At 43.8% G+C, this 18,872-nt stretch overlaps 2 protein-coding genes across 2 annotated transcripts; one reads left to right on the plus strand and one right to left on the minus strand.

Moving 5' to 3' along the window:
- Nucleotides 1–1,060: 1,060 nt before the first annotated feature.
- LOC308142284 (proton-coupled zinc antiporter SLC30A2-like) lies at nt 1,061–7,836 on the plus strand (the record flags this gene model as incomplete). Its single annotated transcript, XM_080512632.1, has 8 exons — nt 1,061–1,122; nt 1,209–1,411; nt 1,826–1,972; nt 3,190–3,343; nt 6,856–7,036; nt 7,142–7,247; nt 7,315–7,449; nt 7,715–7,836. The coding sequence occupies 8 exons, from the start codon at nt 1,061–1,063 to the stop codon at nt 7,834–7,836; spliced, it is 1,110 nt and encodes a 369-aa protein (XP_080368758.1).
- A 1,106-nt stretch (nt 7,837–8,942) lies between these two features.
- Nucleotides 8,943–17,486, minus strand: LOC308142285 (atypical kinase COQ8A, mitochondrial-like; the record flags this gene model as incomplete). Its single annotated transcript, XM_080512633.1, has 14 exons — nt 8,943–9,224; nt 10,157–10,243; nt 12,434–12,499; nt 12,581–12,688; nt 12,785–12,926; nt 14,179–14,272; nt 14,402–14,483; nt 14,568–14,708; nt 14,901–14,986; nt 15,149–15,274; nt 15,753–15,824; nt 15,953–16,019; nt 16,149–16,451; nt 17,352–17,486. 14 exons carry the CDS (start codon nt 17,484–17,486, stop codon nt 8,943–8,945), a joined length of 1,791 nt encoding a protein of 596 aa, XP_080368759.1.
- Between the last annotated feature and the right edge of the window lie 1,386 nt (nt 17,487–18,872).

The raw sequence follows: 18,872 nt of genomic DNA on the forward strand, positions 1-18,872 counted from the left end.
TTATTTCTGATGGAAGAGAGAAGTTTCAGTTTTATCTTCTAAACATGATCACAGCCTGTTTACCAAGATTTTGCTTCAGGTTTGGAAGAAGATGCTATGAAACAACCTCACCTTAGGTTTTTTTTAAGTTTTTTTTTTTATCTTGCTTTGTTGGATGATGAACCCACTGTCATGGGATGTTTGTTTTTTTTCAGGTGGTTACGGAGGATGGATTTGGATTTCACTTATATAACGAGATGGGATTCGAACCTGGAATTTTCTGATTGGGAGACAACCACGCTACCAACTGGTTTGTTTAGAATGGTCAGAAAATGTGAATTGTTTTGCTATTAGCGTATTATTATAGCTGATTACTGTAAACCGTCCCTTTTGTTTATTATTCCCATTCTCTATTGTGGATTCCCATGAAAATAAATGAAGGTATACCTATTTTCTTTAAAACACATGCATCATTCAATTTCCTAAACAATCCTGTTTAATAACCCAACAGAAGGACAAACACTGCCCTAAAGACTGATCGTGACATAAAGCTTTGGGATAAACCTTGTGCCAGTAGAAAGTGAATTGGAATTCTTTAAAACCAAATCTGAACGGTCCAATTTGATCATGTATCATGTATCATGATAAAATTGAGAGTGTATTTCATTCAATTAAAAAAATTCAGCTCCCTAATTCATTCTCGCTTTTCAGTTTATCTTCCCTCGAGTCAGATTCAGTTTGTCCATTACAATTTTATTTTATGCTTGTTCCCCATTGTTCTCGGACGCAGTCCCACATTTGAGTCTTGTATTAAGCAAATGAAATATTAAGCAGGCAGATGGTCACTATTTTAGTCGTGGCAGATTTTCTGGTCTGCCACAGAATTAAGAGAAAGAAATGACTTGGTCACTTTGTGGAGGCTGCAGAGAGGCTGAAGAGAGTTGTTGGTTTTGGATGTTCAGCACTTGTGGGCCTCTGCCATTGGCTCCTGGAGGGCTCCACCTCTAGCAGATAACACGAGTGAGCACAGGTGGCTTCACTTTAACACCAAACTATCCCTCATGTGTCGCCACTTGTAAATATGGAGTTACAAAGTGATTCAGAAAAACAGCTAATTGATGCCAGCTTGGAGCCTCTTATATGGTTTGTTCTTCTACCTCCTCATTTGTTTTTGCCTTTCAATTTGTTGTGGAGTTATTTCTTCTTATTGTCACTGTTGTTTGAGTCAGGATGAGCCCTCACCAGACAGACGCTTCAGACTCTGATTCCACTGAAGAAGCTTCCAGCGTGGACGGCCTGTGGCAGCCTGAGTGGGTCTGCCAGGGGTCGGACCCCATGTCAGGGTCGGAAAGAGAGGAGAGACGTCTGGCCAGAAGGAAACTCCTCTTCGCCTGTGCTGTCAGCCTTGTGTTTATGATCGGGGAGGTGATTGGTAAGAAGCAATGGATTTCTCCACCAACTGTGCTGACTTCACAGACTTCCAAGATTTGCAAGTTTTCAGGAATCTGAAGTGGAAGAGCAAAACAATGATGAACATATCTGCTACTTTTTCTACAGCAAATGCAGAGCGTTTTAAATGTTTCATGTTTTAAACAAACAAAGTATTGTTAAGTCAAGCCTTTACTGCTTTACACAAAACTGCAGAAGTCCTGATAAAGAGGCGCTCATTATGGCCACACGCGACTCTGCTTGTGTGTACACAACCACCTCGGTCCAGGTGGCGCACAGCAGCGATCTGCAGCGTTTCCCACACGATTTTTATCAGTCTGTGGAAGCTGGACCTATGCGTATAGCTTTTATGCAAAATCTAAGTGGCAACCCCAATCCCCCCCCCCCACCTCTGCAGGTGGATACGCCGCTCACAGTCTGGCCATCATGACGGACGCGGCTCACCTCCTCGCAGACTTCGGCAGCATCAGCATCAGCATCTTCTCTTTGTGGCTTTCGTCCAGGCCTCCAACACAAGCCATGACGTTTGGATGGCATCGAGCAGGTGACCCGAGCGAGCTGGAGCTCAAAAATGAAAAAGAAGCCATCACTGATCGATTGAGTAAACAATACAACCTCGTAAACCACCCAGAAGGGGATTATTGGATCAGTTTAAAACCACCATTCGGACCAGCCACAGGTTGCATTAAAAGAACAATGATCTCCACCCTAAACACACAAACCTGAAACCTAACGAACAAAATGGAAGCTGTGGAAACAGGCTTACCAGAGTCTTCGAGAAGCAAGGAAAACAAAGAAGCAGAAACTCCGCAGAGCAAATTGGCGACGTGTCTGGTAACACTGAGGAGATTTGAAAGCATTTGGCGTAGAGTACATACCACAAACCCATCCATTCAGATCATCCCATTCAACAGGTGGAGCACAGAAGTGTTAATTAGAAATTTTTTTTCATTTCTAAATGAAGGAAGAATCACTATTTCTGCCTCCATAGTCAGATCAGCTGAACTTACGTCAGTTAATTGGAGGAAATTGCTTTGTAACCTGGACGTCGCTGTTTCTAGAAAGACACATCTGTGATCTCATGACAAGCAGAAGTAGCAACAAAAACAACAGGAGCTACCAACATGCAGATGGCTAATGTCTAGTTAAAGTTGACCATGCATACGAAAAGCACAAAGGCTAGTATTTAAAAAAAACAAAAATTTAAAATGAATGCTTCCCATTTTCCAATTTAGAAATTAGAAGTGCCTGTACTCTCGCCTACAATTCCTCCTTAAGAGAATAAGAACAATCCTTGGTTTTTCTCTAGCAGTATGGCCAGGTTGACACAGTCACAGCTAATATTTCTTATCGTCAGGAGAATTTCCTCGTAAAGGCTGAATTGTTTTGAGTCTGCACTGAAGGCCACCAAAAGGAGCACAGAGGTTCCAAAAACACTGACACCTTGAACTCAGACTGCAAATTACACCATCATTCTTTATGAGAAAAAAAAAAACAGGATTTCTCTAACACTAACATGAACCAGGCTTTATAAGACGTGTATGACAAGAATAACAAGGAACAAGCAAATCTTCAGTGGTTATATCTGCATGATCATTATTTATTTATTTATTTATTTATCTGTTTATTTGAGCAGTATACATTCTGCTCAAAAGGAGTGAGCTGAAGCAAGAAGCTTATGACCGCCTACCCCCAAATAATGAGTGCCTTCCCCCTTTTTTTAACTCTGCTTTTATGACCTTCAGTACTCATGTCACACAGAGATCCTGGGCATATTGCTGTCCATCGCCTCAATCTGGGCCGTGACGGCCGTTCTCGTCTTCTGTGCTGTCCAGAGGATCACTGATGACAACTACGAGATTGACAGTCAGATCATGCTCATAACCTCGGGCTGTGCCGTGGGAGTCAACGTCCTGTGAGTATATTTCGAGGGCGGGCAGCAATGATTGGGCGATCTTTTTAGCCCCGTTTCCACCGCACAAAAGTGGGGGGACGGAACGGAGCGGTACGGAGCGTAACCGGAAAGCGTAACCGGAGCAAATACCGGTTTCCACCGCAGAAAAGACCTTTAAAAGTGGGCGGGGCTTAAGAGCTCTGCAGATATGTGACGGTACAACAGTCGTCTCAGTTGTTTACATCCTCCACTTTGCACTTGTTGTTTAATTAACTGTTATTTTTAGTTAACTTCCGCGTTGGTTCTGAGAGAGCGAACGCTCCGGCGACTTGCCCCGCACCCGAGCGCGCCCCGGCTGGCTGCGGCACAGAGCTGTGCCGGTGCGCTCGGAGGCTCACTGGCTCCGAGCGCGCGGCGCAACCACCGGCGTGGTTTCTGTTCAAACGCGAGGCAGAGGTGGTCAGCGTTCCGTTCAACTGCGGTCAGTGCTGCTGCATCGCAGGGACGGACCACAGACGCGATGCAGAGAAGCTCGGAACTCGGAGCCTCAACATGAATCAGTCTCTGCTCTCGGTCCACTTTGACACAGGTCGAGGAGAAATCAACACTGCTGGTGGCTTTTCCTTTGCTGGCGAAGGAAAAGATCCACCACCGTGCTACTAATTTTATTGGCCATGTCTCTTTACATTTTTAAATTAATAATAATAATTACTGGTTTGGATATGGATTATACTGTAGATGGATGGATGATTGGGGGAGTAAATGGACGGATGTGTTGATTTGTTCATGGACGTGTGGACTTCCTCTATGAAGTGACCGCTTCCTGTCTGTGTCTTCTCAGAGGAAGACGCTGATTTGCAGAAGATCCTCATTTAGTCTACAAAGCTCCTGCGCTCTAAGTTTGGATTTTCCAGTGTCACAATACAAATGGAGTGTCGCAGGACTTCTGCTGACCGACTCTGAGGTGACTATGGACTGATGGCTGCAAGAAAACCAGAAGATTCACAAAACGCCAACTGCTTTAACTCAACAGTCATCTGTCCGACCTCGTCCAATCAGATACACCCAGCGCCAACACTAAAGAGCAAACGTATTAAAAATGAACTGGAACAGTTTATCTCATCACAATTTTTGTTCTGAGTTGATTCAGTGAAGGCAAATTAGCCTTCGCTGAATCAAGCCACAACAAAAATTGTGATGACAAAATACCCATGGAGGGCAAACTGTGCCTGGCCAATTCTTGTTTGTCAGAGTGTAACTTGTTAATGCACTATAAGAGCTGGGTAAAGCAGTTCAGGAGATAAATGGGTGGAGCTTCATGAGAGCTTTTAAAATGGCCGTTTTATCTTCAGTGCAGAGAAAAACACATGGAACTTGTCTTTTCAGATTCAGAGTCAATTTATTTGGAAATTTAATGAAGACACACCTCATACAGAGACAATAGAGGCACAAATGAAACGTACAAATAATCACACATTGTTTTGGGATGTTAAAGGACCCATATTTTACTAAATCAACTTTTCTGTACTTTAAACATCATAAAAGTGCGGTTTGGGGTTTATATGCATCCCCAAAGTGTTTTTTTCATTGAGTCCTTCAAGCTTGAGTTCACAGCGATCTTTCTCTGTTCTAACTGGTGGGGGAGCTCAACGCGTTGATTCAATTTGCTGACGCGGCACAGAGCTGGAGAAGCCAGGAAGATTGACATGGGGAGAAACCAAAACAAGACACGCCCACAAATGTGCCAAGGAGCACGTGGAGCCTCTTCTCTGCACGCTATCTCAGTCTATGCTGAGTCACATTGAACGCTGCTGTTTTTGTTGCTGTCGATAACTGTTTTTGCCATCATGCCCACTTGGGCAAAATGTGTTTTTGGGTGCAAGTATGTGTCCACACTATTTGGCTTGCCGAAAGAAGCACAGTGGTTGAAAAGAATGTGGCTAGACTTTTTTTTTGTTCTTTTCCTCAAAGACTGCTTCCAGAACTACGGGTACTTTGAAACTTGACTTACTCAGAAACTAATCTTGAAACCTGGTGCCATTCCCACAATAAAAGACGCCAACTGTAAGAAGAGATCTGCAAGTACATTACTACCAAGCGAGCGTGAGCTGCTGGCTACGTCACCGAGGGGGTGGTGTTACGGCTGAAAGCCGGTGCGTGGAGTGTCTAGAACCCAAAAGCAGACCAGGAGGCAGAACAGGTGCAATTGTCAGTGATTTTATTGCGAACCAGGACCTGGGAGACGAGGAAGCGGAGACTCCGGGATGCAGAGTACGCAGGCGGAAGGACGGCAGCAGGGAGGTGCGCTGCACCACGAGGAGCACAGCAGGGAGAGCTGCACAGCGAGGAGGCTGGCCGAGGATGCTTGTAGAGGGAAGCCGTGGAGCGCATTCACACATGTTACTCGCACAAGAGACACAATCTTCTGGCACCAGACCCGCCTCACTGCAGTGCTTAAGAGCTGGGAGCAATCAATTAGTTGATTACCTGCAGGAGTGTCAGTGAGGGGAGATCTGGTGCTGGAGCGAGGTGTGGATCCTCACAGGTGGGAGGAGGCGGCTATGAGCTGGGCCGCGGTCTCCGTGCGGGCGGGGGAGGCAGAGGAGCTGAGAACCACCCGTTTCATGAGGTGATGTCAGCTCAATCCAAGAAATAGCTATAATTTCACAAGTTTAGAGTGTTGTGTACTGTATCACCCAAATTATTATCCCACATGAGCATAGGATGGACTGTGAAACATGAAAATATGGGTCCTTTAAGTTCCAGTTCATCAAGATTGAGGTCTGAGTTTTTGTGAGGTCTGCGTACAGAGGTAATAAAAATCCTTGATATGTGGAGTACGTATTTCACAGTAGGTTTTTATTGCATTTGTAACATGATAAGTGCACTTTTTTGTCCTAAAATACAAAAAAGTGCACCCACCGGCGTGGTTTCTGTTGAAACGCGTGGTAGAGGTGGTCAGCGTTTTGTTCAACCGCGGTCAGTGCTGCTGCATCGCGGGGACGGACCGCGGACGCGATGCAGAGAAGCTGCGAGCCTCTGAGCGCACCGGCACAGCTCTGTGCCGCAGCCAGCCGGGGCGCGCTCTGGTGCAGGGCAAGTCGCCAGAGACGTTTGCTCTCTCAGAACCAACACGGAAGTTGCGGCTGCCGTTATGTTGCAAACAGAAAGCTCCAACGCGATGCAAAGTCCCAAGCCCCACGACCAACACTAAAGTTGAGCGGCAAAGAAAAAAAAAAAACAACCAGTGCAAAGCTGACCACACTAACAGCAGAGGATTCATCCAGGCCACAAATTAAAATATTGAGGGCGTGTAGTAAATCTCTGACCAATCAGCAGACGGATCCTCAAGCTCAGACCCGTTCCATGGTCCCGGGTACCGCAACGGAAGGGTAGCGGAAAAGCGACCGCCTTTGGAGCGGTTGTTTCCGCATTCCTGCGGTGGAAACGCGAACCGTAACAGACTATACCGGTCTATCCCCGCACTTTTTGTGCGGTGGAAACGGGGCTTTAGAAAACTTTGTTTCACTCAGGATGGTGCTGATCCTGCATCAGTCCGGCACCTCACACGGCCACAGCCACGGGTTTTCCACCGGCCAGCATCACTCCCACAGCCACGGCAATGCCAGCGTGAAGGCGGCCTTCATACATGTCGTGGGAGATCTGCTACAAAGTGTCGGCGTCCTCCTGGCTGCCGCCGTCATTCATTTCTGGGTGAGCAAACAACGAACGATTTTAACAGAGAGGGTGACTCCCAAGAAATGCCAAATGTGTAGATTAATGCTGTGACGGTTTTATTTGCTTCCATCTCTCTCACAGCCTGAATACAAAATTGCCGATCCAATTTGCACGTTCCTGTTCTCACTTCTCGTACTCGGGACGACACTGCCGGTCTCAAGGGAGGTTTTGAGGATACTGATGCAAGGTAAGCTCGCTCCACCTCCTCGCCCTGCAGTGACAACACGACCGTAACAAAGACGTGTTTTCTGCAGGCGCTCCTCGAGACGTGAACTTCGGTGCGGTGAAAAACCTGCTAAGATCAGTGAGAGGAGTCGCAGACGTTCACAGCTTGCACATGTGGAGCCTCAACATGAATCAGTCTCTGCTCTCAGTCCACGTTGACACAGGTAGAGGAGAAATCAACACTGCTGGTGGCTTTTTCCTTCATGGTGAAGGAAAAGATCCACCACTGGCAAAATGGTGCTACTAATTTTATTGGCCATGTCTCTTTACATTTTTAAATTAATAATAATAATAATAATAATTACTGGTTTGGATATGGATTATAGATGGATGGATGATTGGGGGACTAAATGGATGGATGTGTTGATTTGTTCATGGACGTGTGGACTTCCTCTGCGAAGTGACCACTTCCTGTCTGTGTCTTCTCAGAGGAAGACGCTGATTTGCAGAAGATCCTCATTAAGTCTACAAAGCTCCTCCGCTCTAAGTTTGGATTTTCCAGCGTCACAATCCAAATGGAGTGTCGCAGGACTTCTGCTGACCGACTCTGAGGTGACTATGGACTGATGGCTGCAAGAAAACCAGAAGATTCACAAAACGCCAACTGCTTTAACGCAACAGCCGCCTGTTTGACCTTGTCCAATCAGATACACCCAGCGCCAACACTAAAGGGCAAACATATTAAAATATGAACTGGAAGAGTTTATCTCAACACAATTTTTGTTCTGAGTTGATTCAGTGAAGGCAAATTAGCCTTCGCTGAATCAAGCCACAACAAAAATTGTGATGACAAAATACCCATGGATGGCAAACTGTGCCTGGCCAATTCTTGTTTGTCAGAGTGTAACTTGTCAATGCACTATAAGAGCTGGGTAAAGCAGTTCAGGAGATGATTGGGTGGAGCTTCATGAGAGCTTTTAAAATGGCCGTTTTATCTTCAGTGCAGAGAAAAACACATGGAACTTATCTTTTCAGATTCAGAGTCAATTTATTTGGAAATTTAATGAAGACACACCTCACACAGATCATACAGAGACAATAGAGGCACAAATGAAACGTACAAATAATCTCCACACATCGTTTTGGGATGTTAAAGGACCCATATTTTACTAAATCGACTTTTCTGTACTTTAACCATCATAAAAGTGCTATTTGGGGTTTATATGCATCCCCAAAGTGTTTTTTTTAATTGATTCCCTCAAGCTTGAATTCACAGTGATGTTTCTCTGTTCTAACTGGTGGGGGAGGCAGAGGAGCTGAGAACCACCCGTTTCATGAGGTGATGTCAGCTCAATCCAAGAAATAGCTATAATTTCACAAGTTTAGAGTGTTGTGTACTGTATCACCCAAATTATTATCCCACATGAGCATAGAATGGACTGTGAAACATGAAAATATGGGTCCTTTAAGTTCCAGTTGATTAAGATTGAGGTCGGAGTTGTTGTGAGGTCTGAGTACAGAGGGAGGTAGTAAAAGTCCTTGATATGTGGAGTACATATTGCACAGTAGGTTATTATTGTATTTGTAACATGATAAGTGCACTTTTTTGTCCTAAAATATATTTGTAGATTAGAGTTATATTAATATTTCATTATGTACCACAAAAAACAAGAATCAACCATGTTTTCCTTTGGTATGGTGGCTGTTAACATTAAGCCTAAGCGGGTGCATCATTTTGGTACTTGTTGTACATGTCCTGAAACATTTTCTTACAGGAGATTTTCGCATTGAGCTTGGAGCAGATGAGGAAGGAGCCGCCCATCTTCCTGTGGAGGGAGTAGGTTTCCTCGGGCGGCGGAGTGAGGCGCTCGCGCAGCATCACCGGGATGAGGCTGTGGATCCGCTTGGTGGTGCTCTGCTTGCCAAAGTCGAAGGGCTCTGCGGAGGCGAAGGCCTCCCCCAGGATCATCACGGCATCCACGTGAGCGTTCTCCATCGACTGGAGCACCAGAGGAAGTTAGTTGGAAATAAAGAGTTGGAATTGGCACAATGAAATATCACTCTGTAAATTTCTAAAACACTAGAAAACAGAAAGTCTACACTTTTAGAAAACAAACAAACAAACAATTAGAATCTCATTATAAAGCTTTTTTCTCTGACACTACCTGGTGAAAAAATAAGCAGAATTTGTGGATAACAAAAGGGTCTGGAAAAAGCGTGTAAAAAGAAGGAGCAGCTATACAAAGATTTAATAAAACACCGAACCAAAGAGAAGGAACATAAGTACAAACAACATAAAGATAGATTGACAACTATTACAGAGCATAAGCAAAATGATTATAGTGCATTGCTGGAAAAACATAAAGCTAATATAAAAGCTACTTGAAATGGGATTAAAGAGGTACTTGATCAGAACAACTTTCAACCATTACCAACATATATTGTTAAAACTGACAATGTAAGAGATGAGAATGTCCAAGAAATTGCAAATGAATTAAAAAAAATTATTTGGCAACGTGGGTTCTAATCTACCTAAAATTAGAAATGCAACAAATGCGTGTGGCAGTGACCAATCAAGATATAAATATTAATCCAAATGCAATGGTCAACATCTCTAGCAGTGATGGGTTTTGTTGAGAACAGAGAAGGTGCAACTGGGATATTTATTAATCTGAGAAAAGCATTTGACGCCATCAATCATTCTTTACTTTTACAGAAATGTCAGTATTATGGGACAAGGGTTGCAGTCAATCATTGGCTACAAAGCTACTGGAACTCCATCATTTCAAGAAGCTTTATGTTGTGGCCACCGCCAAGAACATTTAAGGTTGAAAGAAAAAATATCTGGTATACAGTTGCTACTTTCGATGAGGAAAGATGCTTGTAAATGTAGGATGTGATGCTGTGGATGCTTCGATGTAAACATTTTACCTTTGTCTCCATTCCTGTGAGGAACTTCATGGATTTGGATATCTCCAGGACAAGTTCTCTCTTCTGCTCTGCCGCCGCTTTGATGAGCTGAGGAGAGAAATCCGCCAAACTTCGACAAAAAGCCTCTTCACTCATGTTCTAAATGCTTTAAAACAATGTAGAAATCATGAAAATGAAATGAAATACCAATTAACATTAGAAATCTGCTGTAGATTTGTAGGTGGAAACAGATATACAGTAAAACTAAATACTACAAATGATTTATTTGAACTTTGCTCATGTGCTGCACTCTTTTATTCAATAACTTTTTTTTTTCCTTCTCCCTTGTCCTGTTCAGCAGCTTCCGATGTCGGGAGCGCAACCATTTTTGCTCTTGCAACAGAAGGAGACTTGGAGTCTCCCAATGTCAAAGTGTCCTTGGGCAAGACACCGAACCCCAAACTGCTCCTATTGGAGTGACAGCGCTTTGCACGACTGTCTCCTCCAATGGTGTGTGAATGTGTGAGTGAATAGGTGAATGTGATGAGCTATGTAAAGCGCCTTGGGGCTGCTCACACAGCTATGAAGTGCTATATAAGTGAAATCCATTTAGCATTAAACCAGCCAGAGCAGCTCTATCTAGACCAGGGGTTGGCAAATGGCGGCCAAAACAGCCAGGAGCGAACGGAGCGCTGATAACTGATTTGTCCCTATTTTGTCTGCAGCGTGGTCACGGCCGACAGTAACCGGGCAACAATAAAGCCAGTGGACGAGCCACCTTGTCGTCCTTACAATGTCCGGGCAGACGTTACAATATTGTCGCGATCACAGAGCTGGTCGCTGCAGTGCATGATGGGAGTTCTGTTTGTCGCGTTCTCAAGATTATTAGGGGTTATATTCACTTTTTATAGTGTGTGTATGACTGTGCTGTGTTGTGTTTTTGTTCCTTAGTTCATGGAGTTAATTAGTTAATCTAGTTCAGTTTGGTTCGTTAGTTGTGGGTGGCCAACCAGGAGTGAAGAAGGTGTTAAGTGTCCTCCTGACATGAAGTTCCTGTTGGTGTGACGATGTCAAAATAAAAGCCACTCTAATTCAGCTGGCACAAAAAGTGAGTCCAAGTGCTCCTTCTACTTCACTCGCCAAAATATGTTTACTATCACAAAAACAACTGTTTGACACAGGTTGCACATAGACAGACATCTGGCTTACATCTGCGTGCACAATAATTACCAGAGAAAAGTATTTGGCCTGACTCGGACCACTGACAATGATTCCACACACAGTGCTGGCAATGAGGTGGCCCGCCATTGAGTTGGTCAGAAAAATTGGGCCCAAAGCCAAACTTAATTGCCGACCCCTGATCTAGACAGTAGCATGACTTTCAAGCAGGAATATAAATCAGCAAGGTGGCAACAACAAAATAAAATGATTCTGGGGAGGCCCCGGCAAATCACCCCAGAGAGCCACGCTCCTACCCAGAAGGCACCAGATGGAGAGTGCAGAGAAGAGACACCACCCCCCTCCTGTGGCGCGTTGGATGCATGCAGAGGTGCGTATTTGTGTTTTGAGGCGGTGGATGCAATGTGTGTGTCTTAAGGTGCCGTTTAAAATTGAGGGGTAGCGGATTCAACAACTGATGGCAAAGAGATTTTAAACGTCCGGACGTTTCTCCTGCAGGTTCTCAGCTACACCAGTTCCCACTCCAACCATCTGTTACACATTATCTTTAATCGTGTAATCACGGTGTAAAGCTCAACAGTAACAAACATTAACAGACATTAAAAAATGATCTAAGTTTGTAGTCTGCAGTGAAACTTGCTTTGCTGTGTCACTGCTGTAGATTTAAGTCACTTAGTTAGTCTCATTTTCAGCCCCAGAATAGCAACAACTGCGTTCAAATGAATGTTTAATTTTCAGATCAAATGAGGATCCATTTTATAGTCATGCACTTACATAGTTTGTCAAGATGACAAAATAAATCTTTTAGTTGAAAATTTGCATCATAACAAGATGTCAATTTCACTGCATCTAATTTAAAGTAAAGTTACATAAACATAAATATGTCAATGTTCATTATTTTTAAGGAAACAAATTATTTTAGGTCTTATGTACATGGATTCATGTTAGAACAAAATATTTTAAAATCTCAAACTAATACATCAGTGTTACAACAACCAAGGTTCAACACAATGAGGATTCAAATCTTCCATTGCAATAATAAAATAAACAATTGTATTGCATCTAATAACCACAATCACAGGAAAGAACCATCATTTATCTTTTCTATCAGCTCCTCACCTCAATGTAGGCGTCAGTGAAGGTTTTATCAAACCCTCGGGTCGCTCCAAAATCCAGCAGCGCAACCTGAAAAAACAAGGGGCGTCTCAGTAAAATGGGGAACAAGCGAGTGTGTGCCTTTCTGAAAACAAACGGCAGGAAAGAGACCTTGTGGTTGTTCGGGTCAAACAAGAAGTTGGACCAGTTTGGATCCGTCTGCATGTATCGGAACTCGAAAAGCTCCCGCAGGCACAACGTCAGGATCTGCTCACAGATCTGAGGGAAGGAGGCGAGACACGGCGCGGCTTCAGTACTCAAGTTGTTGAGCGGCGAGCGGCGAGTCTGGTGTGGGGCGACTCCTTGTGGGCATACCTCATTCCTGAGCTCCTGGGGGAGGTTTGAGGCCTGGTCCAGGGGGAAACCGGGCACCAGGGTTGTTGTGAGGATGTGCTTGCTGCACAGCTCGTCAATCACCTCGGGCACGTAGAAGAAGGGGTGGTCTTTCAGCAGCTCTCTGCAGCACAACACAGCAGGTTTACTGGACTAATGGAACAGGAAGGGGATCCAAACAAAGTCCTGAACACAAATCTAAATCACGAAAGGGGCAAAATAGCATAAAGCCAATAGCAGCTGCTATTGGAAAGCTATTTGTCGGCAGAAAGTCTTTCAACCAAAAACAAAAAACCTGTGGTGCAAAACTTAGCATGTTAGTGCGAGTTTAGATAGAACTGTGTCAGCAGTGTCACTGTTTTCCTACACTTGACGGAACATTTATCGGATGAATTTCGCCCCGTCTTAAATGTAATTCATCGACGCACAACCGGCGAATACATCAAAAACCTGACAATTTAACCTTTTAAATCCCCTCTGAAGCGAATCCAGAGATGAAATCTATATGTATTGCATATTCTAAACTGCATGCTGACTTGTGTTTGGCACTGTGGCTTAAGATTTATTGTGTATTTATTAATTAAGTGGAAAAACAATAATAAAAATGACTTTTTTTGTTTGGTCTGGGTGTTTTTCTTCCTTCTACTTTTGTGTTCTTGTTTCTGGAGTCTTTTGTGATTCACATTTGGAAGCAAGGAATGAATGAATGAAGGGACGACAGCAGCTTTCAGAGAATTGTCAAGCAAAATGCATTCAAGAATTCGGGGGAGCTTCAGAAGGAGTGGACTGAGGCTGGAGTCGGCGCATAAAGAGCCGCTACGCACAAGACCAATCCCAGACATGGGATAGAAATGGTGCGTTCTTCGTGTCAAGCCACTCCTGAACAAGACGCAACGTCGGAACCATCTTACCTCGGCGATGGAGAGGTCCCAATTCCTTTTTTGTTTTTAAGATCAATAAAATTTTGCATATCATTTGGAACTCAAGGTCCCAGAGTCCTCAAGAGAAAGGTGAGAGACACCAGACCAACAATAGCAGGTGACCTGAAGGCTGCTATCAAAGAAACCTGAGCTTCCGTTACGCCTGAGCAGTGCTTCCGGTTGATCGCCTCTGCCGCATTAGAGGTAATTCATGCAAAAGGAGGCCCAACCAAGTATTGCACGCATAGAAATGAACACACTTTTCAGAAGCCTTACATTTTTATTTTAAAATATCCATTTTTTTCATGATCTTATGGAATATTCACATTTTCTGAGACACCGAATTTTGGGTTTTTACTATCTGTAAGCCATAATCATCAACATTTCAAGAAATTAAGATTTGAAATATGAATCGATCAATCAAACATATTGAAAAAGAAAAGCTGAATGACTCACTGGAATTTTTTGGTAGCACCCGCCTCTCTTACGTAGTCGCACTCCAGCGCCAGCTCACGGCTCATGACCTCCACCAGGTGCTCCGGAAAAAGGCCTGCGACAGACGACAAAGGGCCAAAACTAAATCACACACAGTGGAAGTTTAACTCCTGGTGGAGGTTTAGATACTGACAATAGCTGCTGTCATCGCATAGTGATTAACAAAAAAAAAAAAAAAAGTTACCATCAGGCAACATCTTGCTGAAGCTCAGCGCGGTCATGATGTTATTCACATCGCTGTTGATGCTCTCGGCAACTCCCGGGTACTGAAGGAAAAGATTGATTTGATTGATTTTGTCATCATTTTGTCGAGTAATAGGACAGTGCGTGTGAGTTTCATCGGCCTGCACCTGGACTTTCATGGCCAGCTCTCTGCCGTCCTTCATCCTGGCCAGATGAACCTGACCGATGGACGCGGCTGCAAACGGCTTCTCCTCGAAATGCTCCAGCTGGTCGCGCCAGTTCGGGCCCAGGTCCTTGGTGATGGCTTTCTGGATGAGGAGGGAGGAAAATAATCATTCATAAAAACAAATTAATGATTATTTTATTAATATACTGCCAGTCATTTTGTCTATAATATATTGTGACATATTTTTAGTAATTAATATTTCTATGTGGTACTATGACTGTATTTTTATTCCATTTTAGTGGGTCAATAATTTCAATTTCTGTCCTGAAGGTACCAGCATCTGCTTTTTGGGCATGAAGTCAGCACTCTGACGAACACGCTCGAAGACTTTGGCCAAGTGAGGGTTGATGAAGGCATCATCTGATAGGAAGGAAAAAAAAAAAAAAAAGCACACATCAGTGAGACATGCGGACGTGATAACTTTTGGGTTTAATTCCCATAATGAGCTTCATTAGAGCCCCAGGCGACCGGAGACTTTTCCATCAGATTAGTGATACGTCTATCGGATACGTTTGTACGAACCTTGAATGCTGAGTATCTGCCCAACTTTCAGAGCTGCGCCCCGAACTTTGCAGAGAGTGCGCACAATCCTGAGAGCGTTGGCTTCAGAAATGAAGGCGCTTGAATCCAGGATGCTACCTTCCTCCCCTGAAGAAACAAGATGGATGACTGAGTGCAACCGGACACGTGACGCTTTAATCACTGCAAATTCTGAAAAAACCCTGATAGGATTTCATGATGATAAAAAACGAGTGATCAGTAAAGTAAATAAGTTAGTTTTTAAAGGCATAACGACTTAATGGATTACTTTTTCAAGGGAACTATGGCAACACCGGACACAACAAACGATCAACATGGTATACCTTCATTTGTTTAAGCTGTACCACAGTAAATGAACCACTTGGCTTCGACATTGTTGGGAACAAATTCTGGACTTCGTATTAACGGTTTCTCTGCCTTCACAATAGTTCTGTCGGTAAACTCAAAGTCCTACGTTGTGTACACGTGGCATAGTCGCCATTATCTTTGCCGTTTCCGTTACCTGATGGTGTGAAACGTGCTCTGTGTCACTTTCAAACCCAAACAACCAAACTAACCCATTCAACAAATAATCTAATGCGGTCACCTTGCTCTGTGGGTTTAAAGGTTTTTTTGGCCGCTTCTGCGACTGCTCCCACGCCGAGCCCAATCGCCAGCCCTGAAAACACAAATCTGTGTTTTAAAATGGAGGACGAGATCTGAAAATGTCCTGCAGTGTTCAGGAGCAAAAAAAGAAAAAATACCAACGCAAATCGAACAAACAAATACACACCAACATACACATACCTCCAAAGCTCATCAGCCTTCCGATCCGTGTCGTGGGCACCTTCCTCTCTTGAGATTTTTCACTCAGCTGAAAGTCGACAGATGCGAATGAATTACAAAACCCCAGGTTCCTCCATTACGTCGAGATCACGTGCTCAGTCAAGATTACTAGAACTTTGATAAGGATTAGAAAAAAACTAAATAAAAAGGAGGATACCTCTTGCTTGTATTGCTCCCCATCCTCTTTCTTGGGGCTTTTCGCTTTCTCGACGTCCTCCGACTTCGGCCCTCCCTGGGTGGAGTTGTCCTGGCTGAAATGCCTTATGGGTACAACGGACAGCGTCCTGGACCAGTCGCCTTGACATTTCGTCAGCCATCTCCCACCGATGGTCCCCTGAAGTCCACACGCAGCCCGACTGAAGCAGCTGCTGAGATCAAAAACTCCCGCAGACAATCGCTGGAAGTGCGTAGCGGTGGTAACTCTGCGGAAGCCGTCTTCTCCCAGACTGGCCGACATCTTCTGTAAGAAATACAGCACAACTGGTCAAATTAAGTAAATCATAATCATTTAACACAATCTGGAGCATTAGAACAGCCAAACAAAGAGTAAAGCAAAATTCTGAAAGTCAAGTGAAGGACAGACTGCCAATAAAGTGACTAAACACTGCCACCCAATGTACAACAGAAAAACAGAAATGATCAGGCTAAACAATCCAATACTACTATCACCAAATTCTAATGATAATACCAACAATTGTTCCTTAGAAATGGTGTGTTCTCTCTAATAAGCAACACTGGGGGCCCCATCAAGGTCACCACAGTTGGTGCTGCAAAGAGTACTACAAAGCGCCATAGACAATGGCGGCGTTTCAATGACAAGTAAGGTTTGAAATGTCTTGGCAGATTCATCATCACCCATGTGTTATTATCGGCATGAAGCTTGTTTAACTATAAAAAATGCACAATTTAGCTTCGTTGTTTAAGCCGCTGGGTTCAAAGCATGTGAGAAATTTAACGGCTTATAGTCCGGAACTTACGGAAAGTTCCGTCATGCGCCGTACGGTAGAAAAAAAGCCAGGGCTAAACATTAAGAGTTGCTGGAGCTAGTAAATGCTTTGCTCGGGGATGTGAATCATCTACCGAGCTTGTCCGAACCGGCTAGCGATTTTTTTGACGTTTTTTTTTTCCCCCAGCAAAAATCACTTGGAACGGATCACGCCACCGCGGGGCGCGATCACATGATTGTCACGTGAACGCCCATGATAGCGTTGGAAAATGCTTGACGCCGATCGCGGCCGCTATTTTCTTCCCAATTCGTGTTCCGCATTGTGGTCAGTGACGCACTACTTATCCAAGCTAATAAATTTCCATTAAACTTCGGTCACGTAAAAATTGGGAAGCACCTGCCCGAAGCACTCACCTTCACTGATCCGACGCCCTGATTCAGCCTGGCCAGCCTCAGATTCCAATTGCACGTCTGGCTACCCAGCCAGCACCTGTTGGCCACAAGCCTGGCCCAGGAGATACCCTTCTGGATCACGAAGTCACCAATCATGTTTTCCTGCGGAGGTCTGATTGGAGAAAACTGCAGGTGATCAACAACAACTACACAACATTTCTCAAAACGTACATATTTTAAATAAATGTGTTGCTTTATGCATATATTACAGCTGAATAGAGGAGAATATACAGGTATATCAAAGAAATAGGGAAATATCAATAAGTGTACCTCCTATTTTTTGATTTTCTACAATGACAACATATAAACTAACTTTAAATGCATGTAATTGTGAAGAAGGCCTCCCTTATCTGCTGGAGGCCATGTGCTGCAATTGGAGAGCTCCCATTTTTCACAATTGTACGAAAACATTTTGAGAAAGAGTAACAAAAAAAAACGTGAAATTATTTTAAACCTTTGTGAAACTTTTGTGAGATGCCAGCTAACTTTTGGGGATGTGTGCCCATTAAAAGGATCAAAAACTAAAGGCCGTAAGAGCTTTTCCTTCGACAGCACGGCAAGGTCAAGAGGTGACGGAGAAGCGGCCTTAACTTCACCGCGGACCTCGGAGCAGTTGATACAGCGACGGAGAAATGTGGACTGTACAGAAAACATGACAGGAAAACGGACGTCTCGTTGGAAAGATGAAACACGGTAACGGGATATTTAACGTGTAAAGACGATCCTCTCTCCCCTCCGGTCTGTAAACGTGAACATCATTCCGAGTATGTTTTAATAAAAGTTTTTAAAAAAAAACAAAAAAATGATCGAAAAAGTGGTCCGATTAAATAAATGAAATGCATTTGATGAAATAGTCGAATAGTATGAGATACTGTATTTTCAGCTCTTATCATTTTAGTTGCTCTCCCGTAGTCTATTTGCGGAGTCTTTTTGCGCTGCTCCGCAATAAAAAAGTCCGCTTTTATCACATTTTTCTTGGCGAATTGTTCTTAAATCTGATTTTTTCCGGTAATAAATGTAATTTCCATTGGTGTATCTTTAGGGTATTTAAAGTCTAACAACCATAACGTAGCTTGTGACGAGGCTAAATTCACGAGGAAAAAAAAAATCCGTTTTGCATGCACGAATACAAGAATCAAAATAAACAATCTCGTATGAACACGCGTGGTCTTATTTGCCAAAAAAGTAAATATGAAGAAATGTGTCTGAATGCAGGATGAGCCACGTTTACAGGAAGGAAACGGGATCCACTCACCAACTGAAGGTTTGCTGAGAATAAACGAGAGTTTTGGGGAAGAACAGCCAACAGGTTCTTGAGAGGTCAGAGAATCTGGAAGCAGTGAGGACCGCGTAGCCTCTCACCTTTCTTTAACCGCAGGGAGGCGGGGAGGGCGTGCACCAGCGCGAGTCTCAATACGAATAGATGGAGGAGGAGGAGGAGGAGGAGGAGGAAGAGGAAGGTGAGGAAGGTGAGCAAGAAGA

Source organism: Blennius ocellaris, assembly GCF_963422515.1.
Source record: "Blennius ocellaris genome assembly, chromosome: 17".
Lineage (NCBI taxonomy): Eukaryota > Metazoa > Chordata > Actinopteri > Blenniiformes > Blenniidae > Blennius > Blennius ocellaris.